Genomic DNA, 24,028 nt, shown 5'->3' on the forward strand with positions numbered 1-24,028 from the left:
GCCGACATCAAAATGCTTCACATCGGCCGGACGCATGTCGACGCTACACAGTTGGTGTTCTTTAACGCACCACCAGGCTCTGCACAGTGCGGCAGCATGCAGTGGGAAACATACAAACTTTAGACCCACTTGGGAGGCAGCTGGCCCAAACAAAGTGGAGCTCTCCCCCTTCAGACACACACACACACGCAAAGACAAAACCCTAAAAAAAAAAAAAAGAAGCAAAACTCATCAGCCTGAGGTCCTTGTGGGTGAGATCACCACTGTGGTAAAAATACAGCTGTCCTGGGAGAGACATGTTTCTCACCAACACTTTCACACAATCAATAAAGTGCTCAAACAAACACTTAACCCTCGAGCACACTTGGATTTACAAGCACACTGTAACATTTTCCAACTGTCACCACGACCACATCCTGAGCAAATACATATTTCAAACTAATTACACAGCGAGAGTCAAGTCAGAGTCGGGATTATTTATCTTTAACAAAAAACCAAAACAAAACAAAACAAAAACCCCAAAGAGATAATCTGGGATAAGGTCACATAGCGTCATCCTCGCTTGGGAAGCGGTATGTCATTTTAAACAGTTGTAATGATGATTATTTATATGGGTATTTTATGAATGGAAACAGACTCAGTAAGACGTCACTGATTCCACTGGGTTTGATGTGTAACAAATACACATGGTTGGGTTCATCTGCCATCTCTTGGTTTCTGAAATGTATCCTCCTCATAAATAGTGAGCCTCAAATCAATAAATAAACAGATTCATGATATACAATAACGTAACCTAGTTGGAAAATGAACTAATCTACTGTATGTAAGCAGTAAATATAAATAAAGAAAAACTTATGACAGAAAGGGTTAACCACCCAAAGCTATAAGTCAAATAAAATTTCTCCTAATGATGTTGTTTAATCATTTGTCATTTTAATTTTCCTTTAAACCAACACATAAGCTGTGTGTCAGTGAGTAATGAGTGCATGTGAAGTTAATGATAAACCAATCAGTTATGAACCAATCAGAGGAAATATCAGTGTCATAAATCACAAGCTGAGCGGTGAGGACAAACAAAGAAGGGGTCAGGAAGAACAAAGTGTAAGCTGGAGCTGCAGCGACACTTTTTCTCCATTTTGCCATGTATTTTGCTGTATTAGTGTATCATCTTGCAAACTAAAGGCGGGGTTTGAATTTCAGAAGAAAATCAATCTATTATTTGCAAGAACAAAAACTGAAAACTGTCAGGATTTGTTTGGTATGGAGACTATAGTTTAGTGCAGACTTAATTTTTGAGAAGCACAAAAACATCAGCTGATGACCATAACTGCACCGTTTCAGTTTGCGTGGGCCTGACTAGTGACCACCCAGTATTTAAAAATAAAATTACTATTAAAACTGTATTTATTTATTCACATTTTAGCTTTCTAAAATTTTGCCTCTCAGATGCTTTTCTGCAGATACAGCAAGCAGAAAAATGCAGGAAGAGTAAAACAGAGCTAGAGAGCACCATATGTTCAATGTAGCTGGACCAGGCAGACATTTGAAAATGTCATCACTACATGCAGCAACAACTAGTTAGTGAAGGTTAAACACAAGTTAAGATTAAATGTCTATAGATTAACATACATTTTAGATAGAATCTATTCTGATTTTTTTGTAATAAAAACTCTTGGTATGATATTTTGGTATTAAGGCTCTTGAACTAAAAGAAAACAAAATACATTTTTTTTAGTCATCAAGCAATAAAGTCTTCAAAAATATTTTGTAAGTGGTTCCATTACCTATTCCTGGCATTCACATCCCTGCCGCATCCTGACACATAAACATTACTGCAGCACTTTTTCCACGTGACGTTACAAAGCAACCTTGTATGTTACAATCTCGTTATTTTTTTTCCTTTCTCCTCCAAAGTACTCGCACGCAAACCTACACATTTTATATGCACAGACACTGGCTGACAGCTCCACTGACCCCAATAATACAAGCACCCAAACAAGAGCCAACGCTATTGGCTGGGATTTTTTTTTTTTTTCTTGGGGACTATTTTCTGCCTTTGTTGTCGTGGAAACAGCAAAGAAGCGGCAGCAGAAATAAAAAAGGTGTGACTCTTTTTTTTTTTCTTCCAGAAGTAGAAAAAAAAAAAAGCAAGGATAAGCAGTGGAGATAATGAGGAGGATGTGTGAGTTGCTGACAGGACAACTTTATATATATTTATATATAAGATTGGAGCATTCCTCCCCACCCTCACGAAAAGCAGAGAATACTTTGGAAGCCTGGGGTTCTTTGAGGCAATCCTCAGCAATCATCAATGACTCATGAAAAAAAAGCACTAATCTCCCAGCAGAAGGAGCAAATTGAGAGGATGAAGAGAATAGGGATGAGGAAACCAGAGCAGAGATTTACCGAAGCAGTATGTTTCTGCCCATCTCATTTCAAATCCTCCTGGCAGAGGCAGATTACACTCTCCTTTCTGCACTGGCACATTTGGGACAAATTCATAAGCCTCGGGTAGTGAATGTGTGTGTGACGCTGTCCCTTAAAAGGCCACAGCCAACACAATTAGGGGGATATTAAGTCAGAAAGCTTATTAAAGCTAATTATGAGGAGCCTTCTGCGATTAGTGGATACTATGACAGCATACTAACTGCTTCTAGTCAGACCAGAGGATTGAAATAAGCTTTCAAATTCCTGCAGTGATGCTGGGTGAGGAGACAGCTCCAGCGAAGCTTAAACATCAAAACACATCAGACAGGCTTTGCGTTACAAGGTTGTGCTGCTTTACTTCTTCTTCTTCTTTCCTATCTCAAGGAAAACCTGCAAACTTTACACCAGTGAGGCAGCATTTTATATTATATATATATATGTGTGTGTAAAAATCAGGAACAACTGGCATAATGTGACATCTGCTGGCTAAACTGAGCAATGACAATGCTGCACCTGTTCAACAGGAGATGGCTTAGATGTGTGCACAAACATGAAGATTTCTCTGGACAATAAAAGCTTCTTTTCTTTCGCTCACCTCACCATCATCCCACTCATTCAGCATACAACACCCACAAACAGCAACAGCGCAGATGGTCTTGTTTACCGGTGAGCAGGGAGACTTTGTGGAAGGTACCCTCCAACTTTCCCATGAGGATGTGCACAAAGCCGTCTTTGGACAGGTGCCCTGCCTCTTTGGAGCTCTGGTCGTAAACCACCACTTCCTGCTTCCTGCCCAGCTCCACCTGCACGGAGAATAAATAACACACAAGAGCTTCATTACTCATTGCTGGAATGGAAAATATGATAATGATCCAACAAGGAAGTTGGAGCCTGCAAATATGACGGCAATTCTAACCTTTTTCTTTTAGTGCAACAAGGAACTTAGAAGCAGATTCACTGATCTGAACTGCTAAAATTTTAGGAATATTCCATGACAGTAAATGATGACAAAATATTATGTGAAGTCATTCCTTTACAAATTTCAATGAACTTTATTGTAAATATTTGAGACAGACTGACATCAAAGAAGCAGATGACTGCAAAATGGAAAGATGGCTTTGAAAATAAAAATCTGCCAAGTGGGTAGTGGGGCAAACTATGACTTTTGTTCATTTTCAGAGAGTGGCAAGACGAAAGTCATTGAAGAAAGAAAGCAAGAAGTCCTGTTTCCAGATGGTCACAACCAACACAGCAAGCATGTGAAAAATGTGTTCTTGGTCAGACGAGACCAAAACTGAACTCTTTTATGTTTGTGTGTAAAACTTGATGCACACCAGACATGGCCATTGGGAAACATGGTGGTAGTAGCATCATGCTGTGGGGATGCATTTCTTTAGCAGGGACAGAGAAGCTGGTTAGAGTTAAAAGGAAGTTAGGTGGAGCTAAACAGAGAGGAAAAACTTGAAGAAAAACTGTTAGAAGTTAAAAAAGACATGAGCCTAAGAGAGAGGCTCACTTTCCAGTCAGACAACAACCCTAAACCCACAGCCAGAGGTGCAAAAAAATGGCTTAGATCAAAGTATATTCATGTGTTAGAAAGGCCAAGTCATAGTCCAGACATAAACCCAACAGAGAATTGATATTAACAGATGCTTTTCCTCCAATCTGGATGAGTCCAAGGTGCTGGGCAGGAAAGAACAGACCAAATTTGTAATTCTTTGCTAGAAGCACACCAATAAGACCACCTACAGCTGTGACAGAAGGAAAATATGCTTTTACAAAATATTGATTCAGATGCACCGAACATGCAAGAAAACAACACTGTTCAGATTTTATGCGTCAAAGGATGTTTAACATAATTTATCCTTTTTGTTTTTTCACATCCATATTCTTCTTTGCATTGACCTAGCACATCCAATGCAGGGTGTATAAATACTTGCATGGTAATGCAAATGAGTCTTTGGTGTAACTGAACAAAAAAACCTCATAAAGCATGACTTGGTAACAGACAGTGGCTTGAGGGAGTTACGAAGATAAAAACAGGGTTATAAATAAAGCATTGCATCTAAGAAAGTCACATCTCTAAACTGCTGAGGCTATTTCTTGTTATGTTGGATCAAATCAGTAAATAATAGTTATTAAAAACAGCTGTGTGATGGAGAGTTTGGGAATGGAGTGCATCCGCTGCTGATGTCGTATTTTTAAAAGGACGAGAGGACGGGCGTGCGGTCTGAAATGTCTCTCTGTGTTCGTGAGGAAAAGATGGCAGGGAGGATGCTGATGAGCACGTGCATGTGACTGCACACAATCCAGCCCCGGCTCTGTTGTTGCTCCCCCCCACCCATGTTGTCAGGCAGGCTTTGGTCACATGACTGTGAGGCAGCGCCTACTGCAGCTATGAATCACTGCATCATCGAACCACCGCTGGACAGGAAGGAGGACGGAAGCTTAACGGAGGAAGGGATGGAGAGGGCACGGATGCAGGAGGAGCACAGGAGAGGTGATGGAGATGAGACACATGTGAGGCAAGAATGACAAAGTGGAACGGCGCAATAGGAAAACAAAAGGATTCGTGGCCATCATCTTTTAAGCACAACTGCACATTTTCCCAACCTGTCATGTGCTTGCTTGTGCTAAAAGGCGTTCTGGTGATGCGCTTCTCAGTGTGCATGAATACATGATGGGCAGTCACAGCAGAGACGTTTGGAAGACAGCCAGGTAGCTGATTCATACAAAATAATGTTGATCTGTACAGTTCAGTAAGAAAATATTCTCCATCCTCAACCAAAATCTAATCCATAAACACTAATGCTGACATGACAACATACAATACAGTCCAACTGAGATCTGAAATCTTTTACAAAAAGCGAAGTTGTCAGCCATAGTAAACATTTCATTTGAAAATTGTTTAAATTGGCACTAAAACAAAATGTAGACCAAAAGTTTAAATTTTGTTTATTATATTTCTCCAGAAAAAGACACTGTGGATCTTTACTAGATTGGAGATTAGAAATTGGCCACAACATGCACAGGAAAAAGAAACAAACAAAAAAAAAAAAAAAACACCATCGGTGATACCATTTAGAGAGGATATATATTACAACAGTCAAGTAAATTGACAGAGAAATAAATATAATCTTTCATATTTATCATGACCTGTGCTTCATTCCTTATCTACCTTTGTGCACACATTTAATCATTTTTCTACTAATAAGTTCATCTTTGCAGGACTGTTTTTCTTTATTTTATCCTCTATTCACTTTACTAAGCTCAGGTAAATTTGGCTAATAATCCTAATGCGATCAGATCTATTTTGGGCATCTGATCTCTATGCCTGAGGATTAGAGGTCTTTAACTGTACATACATGTGAAGTGCAATTGAAAACACACATATACACACATGCGTCTTCTCTTGCTATGAGATCTTGTTTACTAGTTTGACTTGTCTTCATTTTAAGGAAGTAAATATTTTAAGCGCAACTTAAAAAACAAAACAAAACAAACAAAAAAAAAAACCCTGAACAAACTTATGAAATATTTCCCCCAAAATTTGAAGATAAAACCAGAATTAGAGGAAATCTGTTCACTCCTTTCAGACACATCTTATAAGTGTGAGCTTTCACCAAAAATAGACAACATATCTGTTGGCGCATCCTATGTAGCTCCTATTTCAGTGTCTGTCTGACAGTACAGATGGCCGACTGTGATGCATGCTCTCTGTCTTCCTACAATGACATTGAAAAGCTACACATCCTGCTAAGTGTGGTATGGAAACCAGCGTCCTGAGAAAGGGGTAGAATGTTGACTGCACCAAAGTTACTGATCCCTCGTTCCTCTGCAGTGCAACAGCATCACTGCGAATCACAATGCTGGCCCAACCTGCACAGAACTGACGCATGCCCTCTGCAGAGACTGTAAACAAGGAATGCCTAAGCAAGACAGGGGAAACAACAACAAAGAAAGGGAAGCAATGGCAGGAAGGGGACCTGAAGGAATGCTGAATGCGTAGAGAAAGAAGTGCAGAAAGGACAAAAAGTTAAGTTAGCACACAGGATGCTAGGTTCCTGCAGCATCCAGGCTTCATGTAAAAGGAAATGGAGGCTGGCATAACAGCAGGCATAAATAAGGAGTGGTCACAGGGGAGAGGTTTTTCATCTGTTTTTTACAGAGGAAGAGGGTAAAAAAAAAGAAGGCAAATTAAAGAAGTGGGAACTGGCCCTGCTTTATGAATGAGCATGAGGGAAAAAAAACAAAAAACAAAAAAAAAAAACAGGGTCTGAGGCAAGCCTAAAGTCAAGGTTTGGCCTTACTGTCAAAGCTCCTCAGTAGGGACAGTCTGTACACGCAAACATCATAAAACATGGATGACAGGAAACAAAAAAAATCCAGAGTGGAAGAAATATAGCATCAGAGTAAGAGATTGTGCAAGAAAGGGAAACATGATTTCCCCCCCTGACTTCAGCAGTGCTACTGACCAGAGACAAGGTCAGAACAGGAGGATGTGTGTGCGTGTTTGTGTGTGTGTGTGAGAGAGAGTGAGTAAGAGAGAGAGAAAGAGAGAGAATGAGAGGGAGGGAAGAGAAGGAGCTGGTGTGGGACACAATATCAGCACAAACAGTCTAAAAATGGCCCAACATTCCTGATGCACTGGAAAATAAGATGTCTGCAGCAAGATCGCTCTTCATGCCGCTTAATGGGTCAAATATCAAGACAAAGCCTTTGATAAATCCATTTATCCAGTCTTTACACTTCCATGTTTCTGCACATTGACTTTACAATGCAATTGAAGCTTATGGCACAAAAAGTAGTTACAAAATTGGGCTGGGAAATATAATCTGAACCTAATCCTTATGCTTGTTGAGGGGGTCACGGGATGTGATTGTAGATCTTAAGAAGGAAAGTGACTGTGTTCCCCAGAGTGGGGACACATATCCCTCTGACACCTCTTTTGGCATGAAAGGTGCCAGATAATGCTTTACTGGCTGTCCATTCCTTGAATAACAAGCAAGAACTGTATCTGTTTTCTCAGCGTAATGTCAAGCTAATTCCCAGGGAGGACTGAACTCCTCCGGGGCTGCACCTCGTCACCTCAGAGTCAGATGGTCAAGGGTGAGATGGTCAAGGCAAAGTTGTAAGGAGTATGGTGTCTAGTTTGAGATCTCAGAGTATTATTTTTGCAGGTCTTATGGTCATATTTGCAACTTCAGGCCAATAGGAGTGTGTGAAATAAAGAGATCTCAGAAGCCTTAAGAGCAAAGTCTTTTGGCTTTTAGGGTGCCTCCTGAACGAGTTCTTCTGGGAGTCTCTCCAGGCACATCGAACTGGTTGGAGACCCTGGGGCAGACCAAAGATTTGCTGGAGGGGTTACATTTATGTCTCTTTATTCATGGAGACATCGGGGGGTGAATCAGAATGAGCTGTAGAAAGTTGCAGAGGAATTTCGAGGATTCCTTTCTGTAACTTTTACCTAATTAGAAATAATGGATGGATAAATAGAAGAATCTGCTGTAACCAAAATTACAGACTTTACAGATTGTTTAGCAATTGCCTTGCCACCCACCCCAGCAATCACCTAAATCAGCACCGTTGTTTATGTAAATTATTTCTTCACTGGAAAATATCAGTACCAACCAACATTTGGGTTCATAAATTGCAATCTGATCTGAACCAAACACAAGTATATATCATTCTGACACAACATCTCATATAAACAGCCCAGTTAATCAGCAGGATGTGATTTCTCCTTGCATTGCACCTACAGGTTTACGACCCTGTCACACATCCTGCTATGTGCACCTCAAGCCCGTGACCGGCACTGACAGCTGGCACCTTCATATTTCACTTGGAGTGATAAAACCAATGTACTTCTATAATAACCAGGACTAACTGTGCGAAGAAGGACTGAAATGGATATCTAAAGACACACAACAGAGCCAAGAAACTGGAGTAAATCAATTAATCAGATTTACTTTAAGGAATGAGGAAGGACGGTCCTGGATTGAAAGTCATTAAAAGCACAGCATTCGATTGTGTACACGTTAGGAGTATGTGCTTGTACCTGAAAAGAATGCCAAGATGTGTCACGCTCTACTGAGCTGGACAGCTGCCGACGTGCTTAGTGACGTCTCTTACATGCTGAAAATGAAATCGTGGCATTCTGAAATAAATTTATTTTGTGTGCTGATATGCAAAAAATAAAATAGTAGTCTTCCTTTAGGGCGTCATCTTGTGATGTTTGTGTTAATGTTAAACAGAGGAGTTGCTAAATCAAACAAGCCAGCGTATGACCTCATCAAAGCAAACATGCAACACATCTGGTTCTGCAGTAAAAAAAGAAAAAAATATATTGTCAGATATAGAGTCTTTAATAAGGTCAGAGGAAATGTGAATGAAACTTCCAGAAAATTTCCCAGTGCTTGCCCTCTGGGTGATCTGAGGGGAAAAAAAAATCCACAATATGAGTCAGAGACAAAAAGTTCTCAGTTCTGCTGAATGACACACAAAAGACTCATGTGTTGTCCTTCATTCTGAAACTCTCTACTGTGGTTACAGGAAGGGTTTGTGTGTGCAGAACAATGTGATTATGGCAAATGTTTGGTGTTTTCCATTTATTAGTGTCTTGTTCTGTTTAAATAGTAGCTAGTAGTAAAAAGAAAGTCTCACTTTAGTTTTCCTTTTGATAATTCTCAATTCTCCAAATTACCCTCGGACTTCCCACTATGTGTCACAGTTGCCTCCCTTCCCATTTGGGGGGAGGATAAACACAACATATGGTGTGTGTCATCAGTGGAAACGATGGTAATCTTCCTCTTTGTATAAATGCATTACCTGGTCACATGTTCTTTCTAAATGTTTAGCAGAGCACTTAGTCATTCCAGCAACTAGAAGCCCAGACAAGATCCCGACGGTATGGAACCCTCCTGCAGACATATGTCAGGGTAATAACAAGTCTTACTATCTGAATATGAGTTTGTTGTCATTAAGGGTTACCAGTCAGAACCTTTTACCGGCAAACATACACAGAAATGGACTCAGTGTGCTGAAGTTCAAAAGAAAAGTGAAAACAACTTTAAGCACAAAGCAGGGAATCTCTCCTCCCTCTAAAAACTTTAACCTCCGGTCAGAGTTAAAGTAATCCACTACATACAGCATTACTTCTCTGAGAACAACTGTTAAAGAAGAAGGCCTTATTTTGCCATTGTTTTCCATTTGTCCAAGATACAGTGGGTTACTGGTTTGCAGGAAGACTCAGACATCGACCTCTACCTACAAGATGTAGCTCCTTCTGTGGTATCTGGAGGTTTCCCCCGTATATATGTATATATTTCTCCAGAACTTCTGATCAGGAAACATCCTGAATACCTTGCAGAGGAGCACAGCCTCTACTGACTGACCTGCGAGTGAACTCATCAGAAACCCTGCGTCAAAGATCAGAAACGGTTTCATTATCAGTAAATCTGGGTGAATCTTTATATTTCTTTCCTCTAATTGAACTAAAGCATTATTCCAGCTCTCATTCAAGAATCTTTCGGTGTGTGTATCATAAATGAATAAGTACTACTATTTTTGTTCATCTATAAAAAAAAAAATAACAGACGATTCAATACAAATCTTGAATTTGAATTTTGCATTTAAAGAACTATTTTGGGATTGATAGTTTAGCCTACTGATGGTCTGTAGGTGAAACATCACATAATTTGTATCAACAACAAAAAAGCTGAATAATAAGAATTTTTTAGGCTATCTCTAAAACAAAGTGGGACTATTTTATTGTTCAACACTAAAAGTGAACTAATTTGTCACTACAGATAGGTCCACTGGACTCACTCTCCCACTTCGACACATCAGAACTGAAGCAGGGGAAGTGAAAACCTCTGGTCCATCTGCCAGACTGGCTGGCCGGCTGCCCCATCACAGCAGCAGAGATTATCTAGGCTTAAGGCAAGGAACCAGTCGCCTGGCCTCCAGCCTGCTGGAGCAAACCAGAGGAAGCCCCAACCTGCAAACCCTGTGGCATCCCGCTCTACCTGCAGAGGTCCTCAACAACATTACCTATAGTCTCCAGCTGTCTCTGTCCTATATTAATCGAGGGATTTACTTAAGAGGGCATGCAGAGATATGATGTGACAGGTAGAAAAAAAAACAGGACAAAATATGAATAGCTGCGTTGGTCAAACATATTCCTTCAGTTCAGTTAACTTAAGAATCAAGAGCATCTGTGAAAGAGGGTGAGCGCAGCACCTTAGGGGAAGCAGGCTATTAGTTCTCAATGGGATGTGAGGCGAGAGGCGGCCAGGCAGGAGGCGGAGGCTGCTGCCCATCCTTGAATACAGTCAATGCAGGTCTCTGCTTCCTGCATTCACTTCCTGAACAAAGAGCCACAATGGTGTCCTTTGCTGTCTTGGGTGGCTGAGGCCGCTCCTGGCGATGCTCGGAGGGTAAGCGAGGATCGTGTGTGTGTGTGTGTGTGTGTGTGTGTGTGTGTGTGTGCGAGGAGTTAGCTGGCTCCAATGCCACACAGATAGCCTGCACGTGCCCAACCTGTGGCCTGCCACTGGACAAACAAAGAGATGATGTCATGCTCAGCCAATAACAAAAGAGTGTGGGTCTGTCAGTCCCGCCCTTCTCACCCGGCTGGTTCCAGCCTTATCCAGCTTTAGCATTAATCACAAGCCTTATCCTCTTTACTGGGGGTGGGGTGGTGGGGAATGGGTAATAACAAACCAGCCATGGGGCAACTGTAGACAGGGAGAGGAAACAAGCTGTAAAGGAATGGGTCAGTGTTGAGAGGCTGTAGGCTAAAGCTGAAAGAGACAGGCAGAGCTGTCATGCGACTGAAAGTGAGAGAAAGGAGGAAGCATGGCTCCGTGGGGTGCCACAGTGTGACATCTGCCGAGCACACGGCCTCACACAGAGATGAACCCAGCAGACTCGAGCTGGCAACACAGAAATGAAACTTAAACTGACTGAATTCAAAACATATCCGACGTCATACCTCTGCAGCTGCAGAGAGTTTAACTCCTTCGGGGCTGGCTCTTTGTTGTTGCTTTCCCATGCATACTGCAGCTAGACATGCGTATTCGCAAGCCAAAGTAGCAAAATTATCAGACAAGAATCTGTTGGCGGAGATGAGTCAAACCCTCTGAGCTGCAGGATTTTCCGTCTGCCCTTCAGGGCAAAGACAAACCCTAATTGAGGCTGAAGCAGAACACAAGCAGCTGCAGAACCTCCAACCATTCTGGGTGAAATAACGTAAAAGATTTCGACTGTCTTCAAGTGAAGATTCTCTGTTGATTTTTCTTCATCTGTACATTTTGATGCCGCTGAGATTTTACACAGGACTTCTGATATGTTGCATAAACTCATAGTGGGTATGGCTATCTTAGACATTTGGGACTTTGAGGGACTCATTGAACTTTTTTCTGCGATGGAGTAAATATGCAAATAAATAACTTCAGTTACTTTTGAAAAAATTTAATTCATGGTGGATATTTTTCCTGACAAAACTCCACATGCAACCTTGAACACGTCTTGCTAAAGTTTGGATAAATATTTCTTAAGAAGTTGCAGAATAACCCACACTCCTTTTGACACCATCAGCAAGGCCAGGCTGATTGGGAGTGACAGGGAAGGTTAAAACAATTAACATTTCCACTAATGCTGTCTGACTATTTGACCTTTACTCAGTTAAACAGTCGAGCGTTCAAGCTGTGAATCAGACACAAGTCTGCCACAAATCTATGACACAAAGACACAATCTATGGACCGTGTCATGATTATGTTTTACGCAACCAAAGACAAATATTTCTGATCTGCTCCTGGCAACACCAGTGTAACACAACACAAACAACAACTGGACTTTATGTCATTCTGCGCCACACCTCCTAGCCTAGTTTACATCACCTGTTTAAACTATTGGGTGTAACGAGCTTAAATAGCTAAAAATAACACAAGGAACCAGGAAGAACACATTCTGAATTTGCCTTCAGCAGCTTGTTATCATGTTCACTTACTCATGTAAAGCTGCAGTGAGATCCCTGCAAACACAAATGATACGGAGAGACCAAACAAGTTTCCCAACCCTCCCCACCAAGACTTCCCCTCTCAAGCATCCTTGAGAGGAGCAGAGACTAAAAATACAAGAGTAGGCACACCACAGGTGGACAAGCCATGGAAAAAAAAAAAACTTTCATATTCAGAGGAAGAAGTCATGGAAAACAAGAGGATTTGATTTCAGGGACACCAATAAGCAATAAACATACAATAAGCCCATCTGACAAATATGGCGTTCCCACCAGCTCCCAACCCCAGGATGTGATGCAGGCTTGCAGAGAGGACTCAGATCCCGAGCCCTACTTTGATTCAAAAAGCCGGCAGAGCTGCTTTTCAGTAATTCTAGTTTAGCGACATTTCAAGAACTTCTAATTTAAAAAACCTTGCAGTTAGAGCAGATGCATACATTTGATGACAAGCACATCTTGACCTACAAACAGCACATTCCCCCTGCATGCTCTCTGCTTCTGTATATTTGAACTACATTGTTTTCAACATTGTTTATGTCCTAAAACTGGTTGCTACAACAAAAAAACAGAAAAAATCCAGTTGACATTGAATTCTCCAGGTCAATAAAGTGTTAACAAAGTTAGCTTTGCATAGTGATTCCACAAAATAGATGTTTTAATGCATAAGTGGGGATTGTAATTTCTTAATTTTTTTTCCACAGAAAAAGAATGTGCTGAAAGTTTCTTTAAGTTTTCATGTGTTATAGTCCTTTGAAGAAAAAATAACATCAATCAAAAATTAAAGAAAGACAAAAAAAAACTGAAATTTGGTATCTGCCTGGAAAAGGTTGATTGGTACATCTCTAAATTTGATTAACTTATAGTGGTTTAAATGAGACAAACATATTAGACTCACATATTACTGTGTTGAAATTTGACATTTTGTTTTACTTCTCAGTTATTAATAACTTTATAGGAAGTAAAAATGAGAAAATATTCCCCTTTAGTAAAAAACAACACAGATATATGTCAGCAGCACTATGTAGCTTCTCTAAATTGAGCAGGAAGCAGAGGGAAACCACATTTCTGGATCCATCCACCAGCATCTTTAAATTTCAGCTGCCTCGCCCTCATCTACATGCTTGAACTTGCCATGAATATCGTCAACTCATTTGCCAAGAAGGTTCCTGATCTGTGGCATCAGCTGCTGTGCAGCTTTAACTCACCTTCACTTTGCCATTGGGCTGCAGCAGCTCGGTGACGGAGACCTTGTCCTGCTGCAGTCGCCTCTTCACCAGCTTGGAGTAGCAGACATTGACCGCACCTTGCACGTGTGACGCGTTGTACTCAGAAAAGGTCCTGCTGTCGATCACCAGCAGGCGGCCCGTTCCTCTCTGAATGAGGCTCGCCAGGCGCTTGATGTCCATGGCGCTCCGCTTGTTGGGAGCTTTCTCCCCTGCCATGATTTAAGGAAGGGCTGAGTGGTTGTGAAGGGTAAGAAAGAAAGAATAAGAGGAAGAGGGGTAGGCTTAAGGGGGGAGATGGAGGAAAAGATGGGGAAAGGGAGAGATCAGTGGAGAGGGGCTACCACCAGAGCGAGCGCCAAGAGATCCATGGTGCCTACGAAAGAGAAGATAAAGATAAAATGTAATAAACATCAGTAATAAATGTTTATTCTGGAGGAATTACTGATGAACAGTCACAGTTAAAAGAAGCTAATCACCTGAGAATCATAAAAATTGCAGGTCAGTCCTCGTTTTGAACAGCTCCAAAGTGACAATGATGTCTCTTTTATGCATACATCTCAATGCCCATGGGGAAATTATAAACTATTTTTATAGACTTTGTATCATCTTTTATTAGCACACTTTGAGCCTCTCACTTATAAAAATAACCACAATGCTAAACATGAACACAAGTTATTTAAAGACTTTAACAGCCAACAGGATCACTTTTCAGTGCCGGGATATGAAGGAACATCTTGCTTCAAAATAATAAAAGAAAGAAGCCACAACCTTAATTTAGACTTTCACAACAATGAAACACAGGTGTGTGTTTATGTGTGTGTGAGAGTTTGGTGGCTGTTGATCCCAGATCTCCTCAGCAGCAGCTCATGAAACAGGAAACTGAGAGTGTGAGTTAAATAAAGCCGGGGGAATTCAGAGAGCAGGTCTGGACACAGGCAAACGACCTGTGTGACATCCTCTGATAGTGTGTGTGTGTGCGTGTGTTTGTGTGTGTCAGACAAACATCCATAAACTTGATGAACCGCCTCCTCCTATCCATCATGTCCAATCACTCCAAACTCCTCTCCGCTCACTCCCACCATCACACTCACCAATTTAACACGATACATGCAATCATTGATCATGTTTGCATTTGTGTGATTAACAGCGTGGAAACTAGTCTATGCTTTAGGGTCATGAGGAAACCAAAGTGCAATTTGTTTAGGTCAATAGTGGGATGAGAAAAACACTTAACACTTAGGATGATGTCTCCAGTCAACCAATGGTGGTGCGACAAGCGAGAGGCTCAGAATGTGAATGGTGCCGCGTTGTTTTATTTATCTACACGCACATGGTGTGATGAAAAATTGATGAGCTCAGTTTCATTTACCCCAAAGCCTAAATGGGGCTTTAAAAGAGAGAGCGGAGGAGACAAAGTTGTAGAAACAGATAAGGAATGGTAAGAAGATAAACACAAGCTCCTCGTTATTTAACTGAGGACTTTAGGAAAAAAACAACTTTACATCATGCTTTTAGTGATATAAGGAGACACAACTGGGAAGTGAGAAAGGAAAAAAAAAAACAAAGCAAACGGTTATGCCTTCTAATTGGCTACAACATATGAAGACATTCAGATAAACCTGCTCTGCAATCTTTAATATCTATTCAGGAGAAAAGAGAAAGGAAAAGATGCTACGCACTGAGAACGATCTCTAACAACCTCAGCATGCGTGAAAAAAGTGAAAAATTTGTTAAAGAGAAAACAGGAGAGTCTGAGTTAAAATATACTGAAAATAAAATAATTAAAAACCCCACATGCTGTTACCTTGAATGTACAATGCTTGGTAAAACATTCATAGCCTTATACAAATGTGAAGTTTGTTCACATTTTCATTCATCCTTTATCCTAAAATAAAATTCAGTGCAACCAATCACTCAGAAATCCCCTAACATGAAACCCACCAGAAAGGACAGCGGTAAAGTCGTGTGTAAAAAAGGGTTATAAATAGGTTATAACGCTATAAAACAAGACGTAAAGCTTTAAATATTTCACAGAGCACTGTACAAGCTGCGATCCAAACAACTGTAAATATACCCACCCCATTTCTGTTCACCCAAGCTGCCAAGTTGGACAAAGAGAGGCTTAATCAGAGAAGCAGCCAGGATGCCATTGGTAGCGATGAGCTGCTGAGAGCTACACCTCAGGTGCTTAAAGGACAATGATTAGCTGTGCAAAACAGCCTGGTCTTTGATGAAGAAGAACAAAGCCAGAGCAGTGTGAAGGATATACGTACTACAAACATGAGACCAAAATATTTTGCACATAAAACCTGGACATTCCTCAATATCTGTCTTAAAAAGGTTTTGCACATGAGCTGGCCAAACACCACCAATATAAACCTGCATTCTGCAAAAAATTAAGACACCACTGCAAAATCACCAGTTCTCCAATTTTACTCTTTACACGTATATTTTGAGTTAAATGCACATTGTTCTTTAATTTTATGAGCTACTGATAATATGTCTCCAAAATTCAGTGGAAATATTTAGTATTTATTTGCAGAAAATGAGAAATTGTCAAAATAACGAAAAAAGATGGTGCCCTTTCAGACCTCAAATAATGCAAAGAATACAAGTTCATATACATTTAGAAACAACAATACCAATGTTTTAACTCAGGAAGAGTTCAGAAATCAGTATTTAGTGGAATAACCATGAGGTTTTCAATGGGGTTCAGTGCAGTCTCTTATTTTTTTTTCCAGAGCTGTAAGTGGATGGACCTGCCAACTCATAGCAGAGGCAGAAATCAGGAAGAAAAGATGGTGCTGGGTAGGGCACACCCAAGACAAACAGCCAGCAAATATCACAGGCAGTGGAAACCCCACGGCAAGTAAAAGAGAGGAGGTCCAAGAAACATCTGGAGATGAGACTTCAAAACTATCAGCTACACCAGGAGCCAACTAGAACTTCTACCTAGCTGATGTTCCATCAAATAGATGTGCATCAAATCTACCTTTGGTGGCCCGTTTCCTGGTGGGGTGGAGAGCTCAGGGCAAAAATGATAAAAATACAATTTGTAGTGGACACCTAAAAACATACCATAACAATGGTGAAACAGTGTTGTGGCAGCACCATGCTGGGGATTTTCCTCTTGGGTTTTTTGGCAGAAGGATAGGGCAATGCACCCAGGGAGTCTTAGAAGCAAAAGATGTGCCGCTGAGGTTCAGTTTTCAGTAGGAAAAACCCTATGCATCCATCCAGAGCTCCAATGTAATTATGTGGATTAAAACATCTTGATGTGTTAGAACTGCAGTGAAAATTACAACTACAAGAACAGCTCAATACCAATGCACACAATCCTTTTCATATTTTAATTTAAAGGGGAAAAAACTGTGATAACCATGTATGACATTGCTTTCGTGTAACCATTAAACTTTGTGCTGGTCTAGCACATAAAAACCCAAGGTGAAGAAATATGGAAAAAGTTCAGATATAAATGCCTTTCCAAGGAACTGTGACACGTCATGATTGTGGCTACAGTTATCTGTCTGATGTGACAATGGACGTTACAGCACCGTACTTAACGACAAAATAATTATCTGCCATTAAGGTTTATGTCTGGGACCGAATGATGATCATACATGTACGTGTTGCAGCTGCCTGGCGAAATGCCAGACTCTAGAGAAAATAGACACGACAAGACGACATGTAGACGGTTACGCTGCATGGGAAACACAACACAACTATTTGTATATCAGCTGCAGAACAGTACGTGATACTAACATATATAATAATACACTGAAATGTCTATATTAGCTGAAGGTAAAAAAAAAAGAAGACAAAATTCAAAACAACAACTGCTGAATCAATGTGAATCTTAGGCAATGCACCAAATTTGTTTTAATTTTAATGTAAAGCAAATAGTGTGCAATCAAAAGCCTTGCTGCAACGCCAACATCTATCAGACACAGCTCCTGCACCTTACAGCCATCACCTGTTATATTCATACCTTCTGTAGCAGGCAGACCTTCAGCCGAGCAGCTAACAGCACAGCTCCCTAGGGTGGGAATCTCTTTTCCCTGTTTTTCAGTCTCCCTGCTGCTGAGGACAGCATCTGACTCTGCATATGTCTAATGGCGACTGCTCTCCCTCCCACCCAGACTCTTGTCCATTTTTTCTTCTCAGAATCCCTCCTTCCTTTTCTATTACTCTTTCTTCTTCTTCTTCTTGTGCAGTGAACGGCGGTAGGGAGGGGGAGGAGTGTGCAGGGTTTTTTTTTTTTTTTTTTAATATGTGTGATAGTTAGAGACCGAAGCACTGCATCTTTCTAGACAATTGTCCCACATGCAGAGTCAAACAGAAGCAAAAGGAAGAGATTGCTTGAAGAACACAGACAGGGAGGGAAAACGGAACAACAAGGGAGGGATCACAATCCTCATCATGCTGACTCAACCTAACAACCCTCAACTGTGTTTCTCCCTTTTATGTTTGTGGGCTCTAAAATAAAGAAATATTAATATTATTCTCACAACACTGTAGCCTGGAGTTTGCTCTGAGGCTGTGGCTGAACAGGAGAAAACAAGGGAGGAGGAAAAGCAGCAAGACAGACATTGCAGATTTTGCAGTTCACATAGAAACAGCCAAACTGGGATGATGGAAGCGCAGGGAGAGCGGTGCTGGTCGGATGATCCTGCTGCTGATGCTGGATAAGAATACAGAAATGGTAAAAACAAACAAACAAAAAAAGTTTAAAAAAAAAGAAAGAGATGAAGATGATTTTTAGAGCTATATTTTAGTTCCACGTCGTATTAGGAAATCAAATGATTGCAACACTGTGGAAATTGTGCCAAATTCACATTATCCTCTCTGTCTTATACGTCACTGCTTTGCTTCTAGCCGTCTCTGCGACCTTTAGTCCCTTTGGCGCTGTCATTTGTGTGAGGTGTGGTCAGCTACTGCAGTGACACCTCATCAAGCGAGCTCAGTAGAGTATGAATCTTAAACTACATGAAAAATCACTCAATATCTACTGAAATCAATCTGAAGGGTCAGTTCTTTACCTTCCCAAAAGAACAATTCCTTCACACACAGAGAAAGAAAAATGAGGGACTTTCATCTGCTTAAGGATTAAAGATTTACTAAAAATCAACACAAAGGTTGATCAACAATTCAAGTAAGACAAAGATTAATGAAAGAATGTCATGTATTATAATTAAACCTAATATCTACTCAAAATGATTAAAGTGAGCAAAGAACCAAACAATAAACATAAGGTGCTATATAAAGAACTTTGCTTTCTTGTCACATTTTAAATTTTTATGTTTCTATGAAATTTCAGAATACAATATTCACAATATTGTCTAATTTAAAAACATCACAAGTTTGTCAGTATCTCAGAGGCTCAAGGAAAACTGCCTTATGGTCTAATATTAGTATGAAGGAAAATATTATACATATTAAATTATCAATACTTAGAAATATGGATATTCATCAATTAATTCAGAATTTTCTGAATATGAACAGACAACACTATCAGACAAAACTATTTGAGCACACAATTAACAAAATCATACGTCCTTCCTCCAGGAATAAGAGTTTACTTCGACTCTGTCGATGGTTTTATTTAAAGCGCAGCTGCAGAAACGCTACTTTTTTAGCTCAAAGTTTAAATCTGAAAAATACAAAACTGAAAACAGATATAGCGTTCTGAACTCTATGTTGTGATATTAGCAGACCTAAAACAGGAAAAGATTAGACTGATATTCTGTGATTAAAAAAAAGTTTCTCGTTTTCTACAGATAGATAAAGTTATTATTAGAGACATTTGGAGGTTTTATTTCCTCCAGATTTTTGGTAAAAACAGCCCTGAACAATATTGTTATGAGCCTGACCCAAATCTGCTCATGGCTGCAGGCCAGTAATACACAAAAACCATCTGAGGGCATTTCTACATAAACAAGAAACTAACACCATCATCCTGTTACATTCATACAAAACTCTTTTTTAAGGTAGACTCCATAGAAAATCCATTTTTAGACATTTTAATATTGTTATGAGGAGTATTCCTGCACATTTCCCAGTTAAAACTTCCATATTTCTCCAGAATATTTTGATTCTTTCTCATTTTAATAACATTCTGGACATCTAAGGACTAAGTATTTCCCTAGTTTAGAGATGCTCAAGTTTTCTTTTGATTGTTTAGAGTGAAAAGCAGTTATTTCACAGTTTTTTTTTATTTTTTATTTTTGCTTCTGGGAAAGCTCAGGATGACTCGTTAAAGTTAGATATGAAATCTGGACAGGAACATTTTACGCTAAAGATTCTTAGAGATCATTTTGTGATCTTTGGTACCTTAAATCTGTTCTTCATAACTTAACTTATAAATATTTGTCAAATGTTATTGTGATTTTTATGAATGTAGATTTTTTTTAAATCTTCCAGACATAGGATAAAGTGTGGAAACTTTTTTTGTCTTTTATACACAACTTCCTTTTCTACCAAACCTGGAAAACCATAAAAGCAAATTTTATGTTTTTCCAGACTTTTCCCAAGACTGTGAAGGAACTTTTAGGTTTGTTTGAAACTTTCAAACAAATGTTGTCATATGTTGTCATGTTATGGCAACAGTTGAAAGGCATGACCAACGAGGTGCCTGTTTTTGGTTAACATTATCCTCTCTGTAGCCAAAATACTCCCACACAACCAACAGTGCTATTCTTTGTGTGATATATTACTTATTATTGTTTTTTTCTCCAAACTTCACTCATTGTAAAATGTGGAAACAAAGGATTATGTCACTCAAGATGGATTTGTGAAAAAAGTTGTTTTTCAACCAAAATCCCAATATATTAGGCGTCTTGAATATGCGTTGCCAATGCATATTAGAGTTATTTAACACAATATCTATGCATAATCAACAGAAACAATCTAAATATATGTAGTCGCAGAGTGCGGTGGGTTCAGGGATGACCGAAGACATTTAGTTGCCTGAAGAGATAATAAGGAAATAGAAAAACTTCCTCCACGTTTCTCTTCTTGTAAGGTCAAATAAAATCATCAGATGGCTTTACAGCGGCTCTCTTTACAACCAGCAATAAAAACTGATTGCAGAAATACTCTGTGTGAAACACATAAATAGAAAACTGGATGAGAAAGTAAGCTAATATCTGCCTAGTTGACGTAGGAACTTACAAGCGGGTTGGTTAAACAAAACCCATGACTCCATGTTGGACCGGCTCAATAAAGTCATATCAGAAATGATGAAGCGAGGCAAACACAAAAGGAGCAACTGGAGGCCAACCAGAGGTGATGTAATACTATCCAGGTTATTCATTAACTCCCAGCATACGTCATCTGTGTCCAAAGCCTTGGTTCTGCTGATAAAAGCCCACACTCGTAGAGTCGCACAATGACAGACCTGACTTGTTTGTTTAGACTGCAAACAATGACATCATGAGAGCATTTCATGGCCTCCAGGCTCTGTCATGGAGTCAAATCTGTGTTAACAAGCCGTTTCTCTTTTGAGAGAATGTAGGCCTATCATTTACACTTTGAAAAGAGTAACTATAACAACGCACGGTGCACCTATTCAGCCCACCAACACTGACCTGCTTGCTGCTGTGCATGCATCGATAAGAGTAAAGACATTGCTAAATTACTGCAGTTTTTGCAATAATTTCACATTTTTTGAGAGTAAGTTTATTGCAACACGACATGCTTGCAAGAAAGATTGATTTCATCTAGAGTTTCATTAAAACGTGTATCAATGCTTTTGCAATACTGAATTAATGCTTGCAGAATGTACTAATCTGTTATAATCTCTCTTTGAAACTCAAGGCCTGTTTTGAGTTATGAAAAAATAGGGAGAGAAAGGAGCGAAAAACTTTCATAAAGCCAAATTTAAGTTAATAAAAATATATAAAAAACATTAATCTGTCATACAGTATCATCAATTTCTGTACAGAAAACAATTTTATCTTTACACCCAAAACAGAAAGTAACACAAATTAATAAAGAATGGTTAAAGAAATAAAGTGTTACTAAATTATAATGATTATTCATGATATTTTGCTTATCATTTTATCTTCAGATGAATCTGGTAATTAATAATACTTCACAAGTGGAAATGTAGAGCTCAAGAGAATTAATATAAGCAAGCAAGTAAAGAAATAAATAAACTAATGCATTCAAGTTATAAAAACACATTATAATATTCTGTTCATAACCTAGGACATTAGGTCCATCTTAACTTTAATTCTTTAATTAATAACTTATAAACTGTTTTCTTGGCCATGAGAGTGGAAGAAAACTTTAAAACCCCAAATTTGAAATCGAGTAATATTGAAGGGTGTAAATATATATAAACAAAACTGTTAAAAATTTCATAACATTTCCTACTTTTCTGTCGATAAAATCAGCTTACATTTACATACATTTTATAGTTTGGAAAAAGTGGGGGGAAAAAAGAGAAAAAACTCCTAGTAACTTCCTAATATTTTTTTGTTATTTTATTTAAAAATATATAATTTTATCAACAATGATAATGTCTTACATCCGGAATTCCTGATGCTACACATATTTCTTCTGGAGTATTTTGCAGCAAATGTAAACAATGCGTATTAGAAAAAGGCTTTAGAAAAGAGGAGTCTGCTTTGATAAGCTACCAGTGGTGAATGCTTGCTGCTGCCACAGTGATCATGTAATTTAGAAAAATCAATTCCTGGCTGGTCCTGCTGGAGGAGATCATCGCCATGATGATGTAAACAACAAATTCAGATATAAAGCCCTCTGGTGTCCTCTGATCAATACTCTCCCAGTGAGGTAGCAGGAAATAGCAGGGTCATATAACAAACCAGGACAACCCCCAGACTTCAACATGACAACTATTACGACATGAATACTGATACAAACGATTCCCGGCTAAGGCTTGACACTAAGTCTACACACCATGTAATCTGATGAACACAAATGTGGGAAGGAGCTCTAAAGGAACAGATTGCTCTAGATAGAGTCAACAATAGAGGGTTGGGGCGCACAAAGACTCTGTCTGTGTGACAGCGTTAATAACAGTGATGGAGGGTGTGCGGTCACAGCGCTCTATAATAAACCGACCCATATTAGAGAGAGTATAAAATGCGTGAAAGGCTATTTTCTTTACACAGCTAGATTGAATCATTATTAGAGACAAGGTGTGCGGTCATCAATGGGTTTAAAGGTTGGTGTGTGTCAATGGGAAGCCTGCGTTGTTGTTATGACGCGGAGAAATGTCCGCGTGCGACAATTCACCGCTCCATTGATGACGAGAAACAGCTCGCATAATTCAAAATTAACGACAAAAACAAAACAAAACAAAACAAAAGTACGTACCTTATGCTGATGAAAGGGGTAAACTACAGCGTGTTCATCACGGGACAAGAATCGATAACCTGAACCTGGACGGATTTAATTCCCATAATAAGACGTGCGCGCACATGACGGATCGGACTGGGGAGGGGGGTTAGGGTGCGCGCGCTTCACGGACTCACTGCAGCAGCAGTGTTGAGCCAAAGCAGCCGCTGCTAATGTCATGAAAGCAACCCACTAATCTTAAGACACACACGCACACGAACACTCACCTCGACCTCCACGCGTTCTCTGTGTGTTATTGAGCTGGCCTCCATGGGTGAGGGGTCAACCGCGGCGTCTTCATGGGTGTTTACCTGGCGGTGTTGTCGTGGGAGTTACAGTAGCCTCACACAGCTGACAGGCAGAGGAGGGTGACAGCGCCAGGAACTAAAACCCAGGCTGACGGAGCATCAGACGTCTCCTTCAGACTAGGAGCAGAGTGCGGATGGTGGCAGGTTAAAGACGCTCCGCCGGGCCAGCTACAGGCTAAAGCGGTTAATGTGTATGTGTACGTTGAGGAGGAGGAAGGGGTTCAGGTACAGGAGGTGCACTTTAGCACTTTCATGAACTAAAGCGATGAGGTCATGGTTCATGAGGGAGAGGAGTGGAAAAAACAGAAAAAGCATTAGTTGACGTCACCTCCAGCCAATCAGCGCCGGTGGTTTGGGGTTAGCGTGACGTCAGCTCCTGGCTCATGGATTAAAGGGACAATTACGTCTTTTTTTGTTGTTACTTAAAGCAGACTTCATCAAATTTAAAAGAAAAGGCATAATTGCAATTTACGTTTGCAATGTAATAATTAAGTCTTTGCAGCATTGACATATAAATATCTTTAAATTAAGCCTCAGACATTTCTAGACCCCACACAGTCATGTTTGTAATCTTTTTGCCCGGTGGTGGCTTTTGCATATTGCCACCATTCTCCAATTACAAAGTGTCAGAATCCAATATATTGCTATGTTGCAATTAAAATATATGTTTTTTATGGTA

The 24,028-nt window shown here is 39.8% G+C and overlaps 1 protein-coding gene across 3 annotated transcripts in view; it reads right to left on the reverse strand.

Annotated features, from left to right (window-relative positions):
- dusp8a (dual specificity phosphatase 8a) overlaps nucleotides 1-23,614 on the reverse strand; it is a 46,428-nt gene extending 22,814 nt beyond the window's left edge. Inside the window, exons 1-3 of one of the 3 annotated variants that reach the window (XM_015034100.1) lie at nucleotides 23,269-23,614; nucleotides 13,655-14,048; nucleotides 3,092-3,230 (exon numbers count right to left, since the gene is read on the reverse strand). In XM_015034100.1, coding sequence (XP_014889586.1) covers nucleotides 3,092-3,230; nucleotides 13,655-13,891 — 376 coding nt within the window. In that variant the 5' untranslated portion in view covers nucleotides 13,892-14,048; nucleotides 23,269-23,614. Of the gene's footprint in view, nucleotides 1-3,091; nucleotides 3,231-13,654; nucleotides 14,049-17,663; nucleotides 17,829-23,020; nucleotides 23,146-23,268 lie in introns of those variants that run through there. The other 2 variants (XM_015034099.1, XM_015034101.1) reach the window with 2 other exon arrangements.
- Between the last annotated feature and the right edge of the window lie 414 nt (nucleotides 23,615-24,028).

The sequence above is a fragment of the Poecilia latipinna genome, unplaced genomic scaffold, assembly GCF_001443285.1.
Source record: "Poecilia latipinna isolate Pla-1442-1.1 unplaced genomic scaffold, P_latipinna-1.0 Scaffold287, whole genome shotgun sequence".
In the NCBI taxonomy this organism is placed as follows: domain Eukaryota; kingdom Metazoa; phylum Chordata; class Actinopteri; order Cyprinodontiformes; family Poeciliidae; genus Poecilia; species Poecilia latipinna.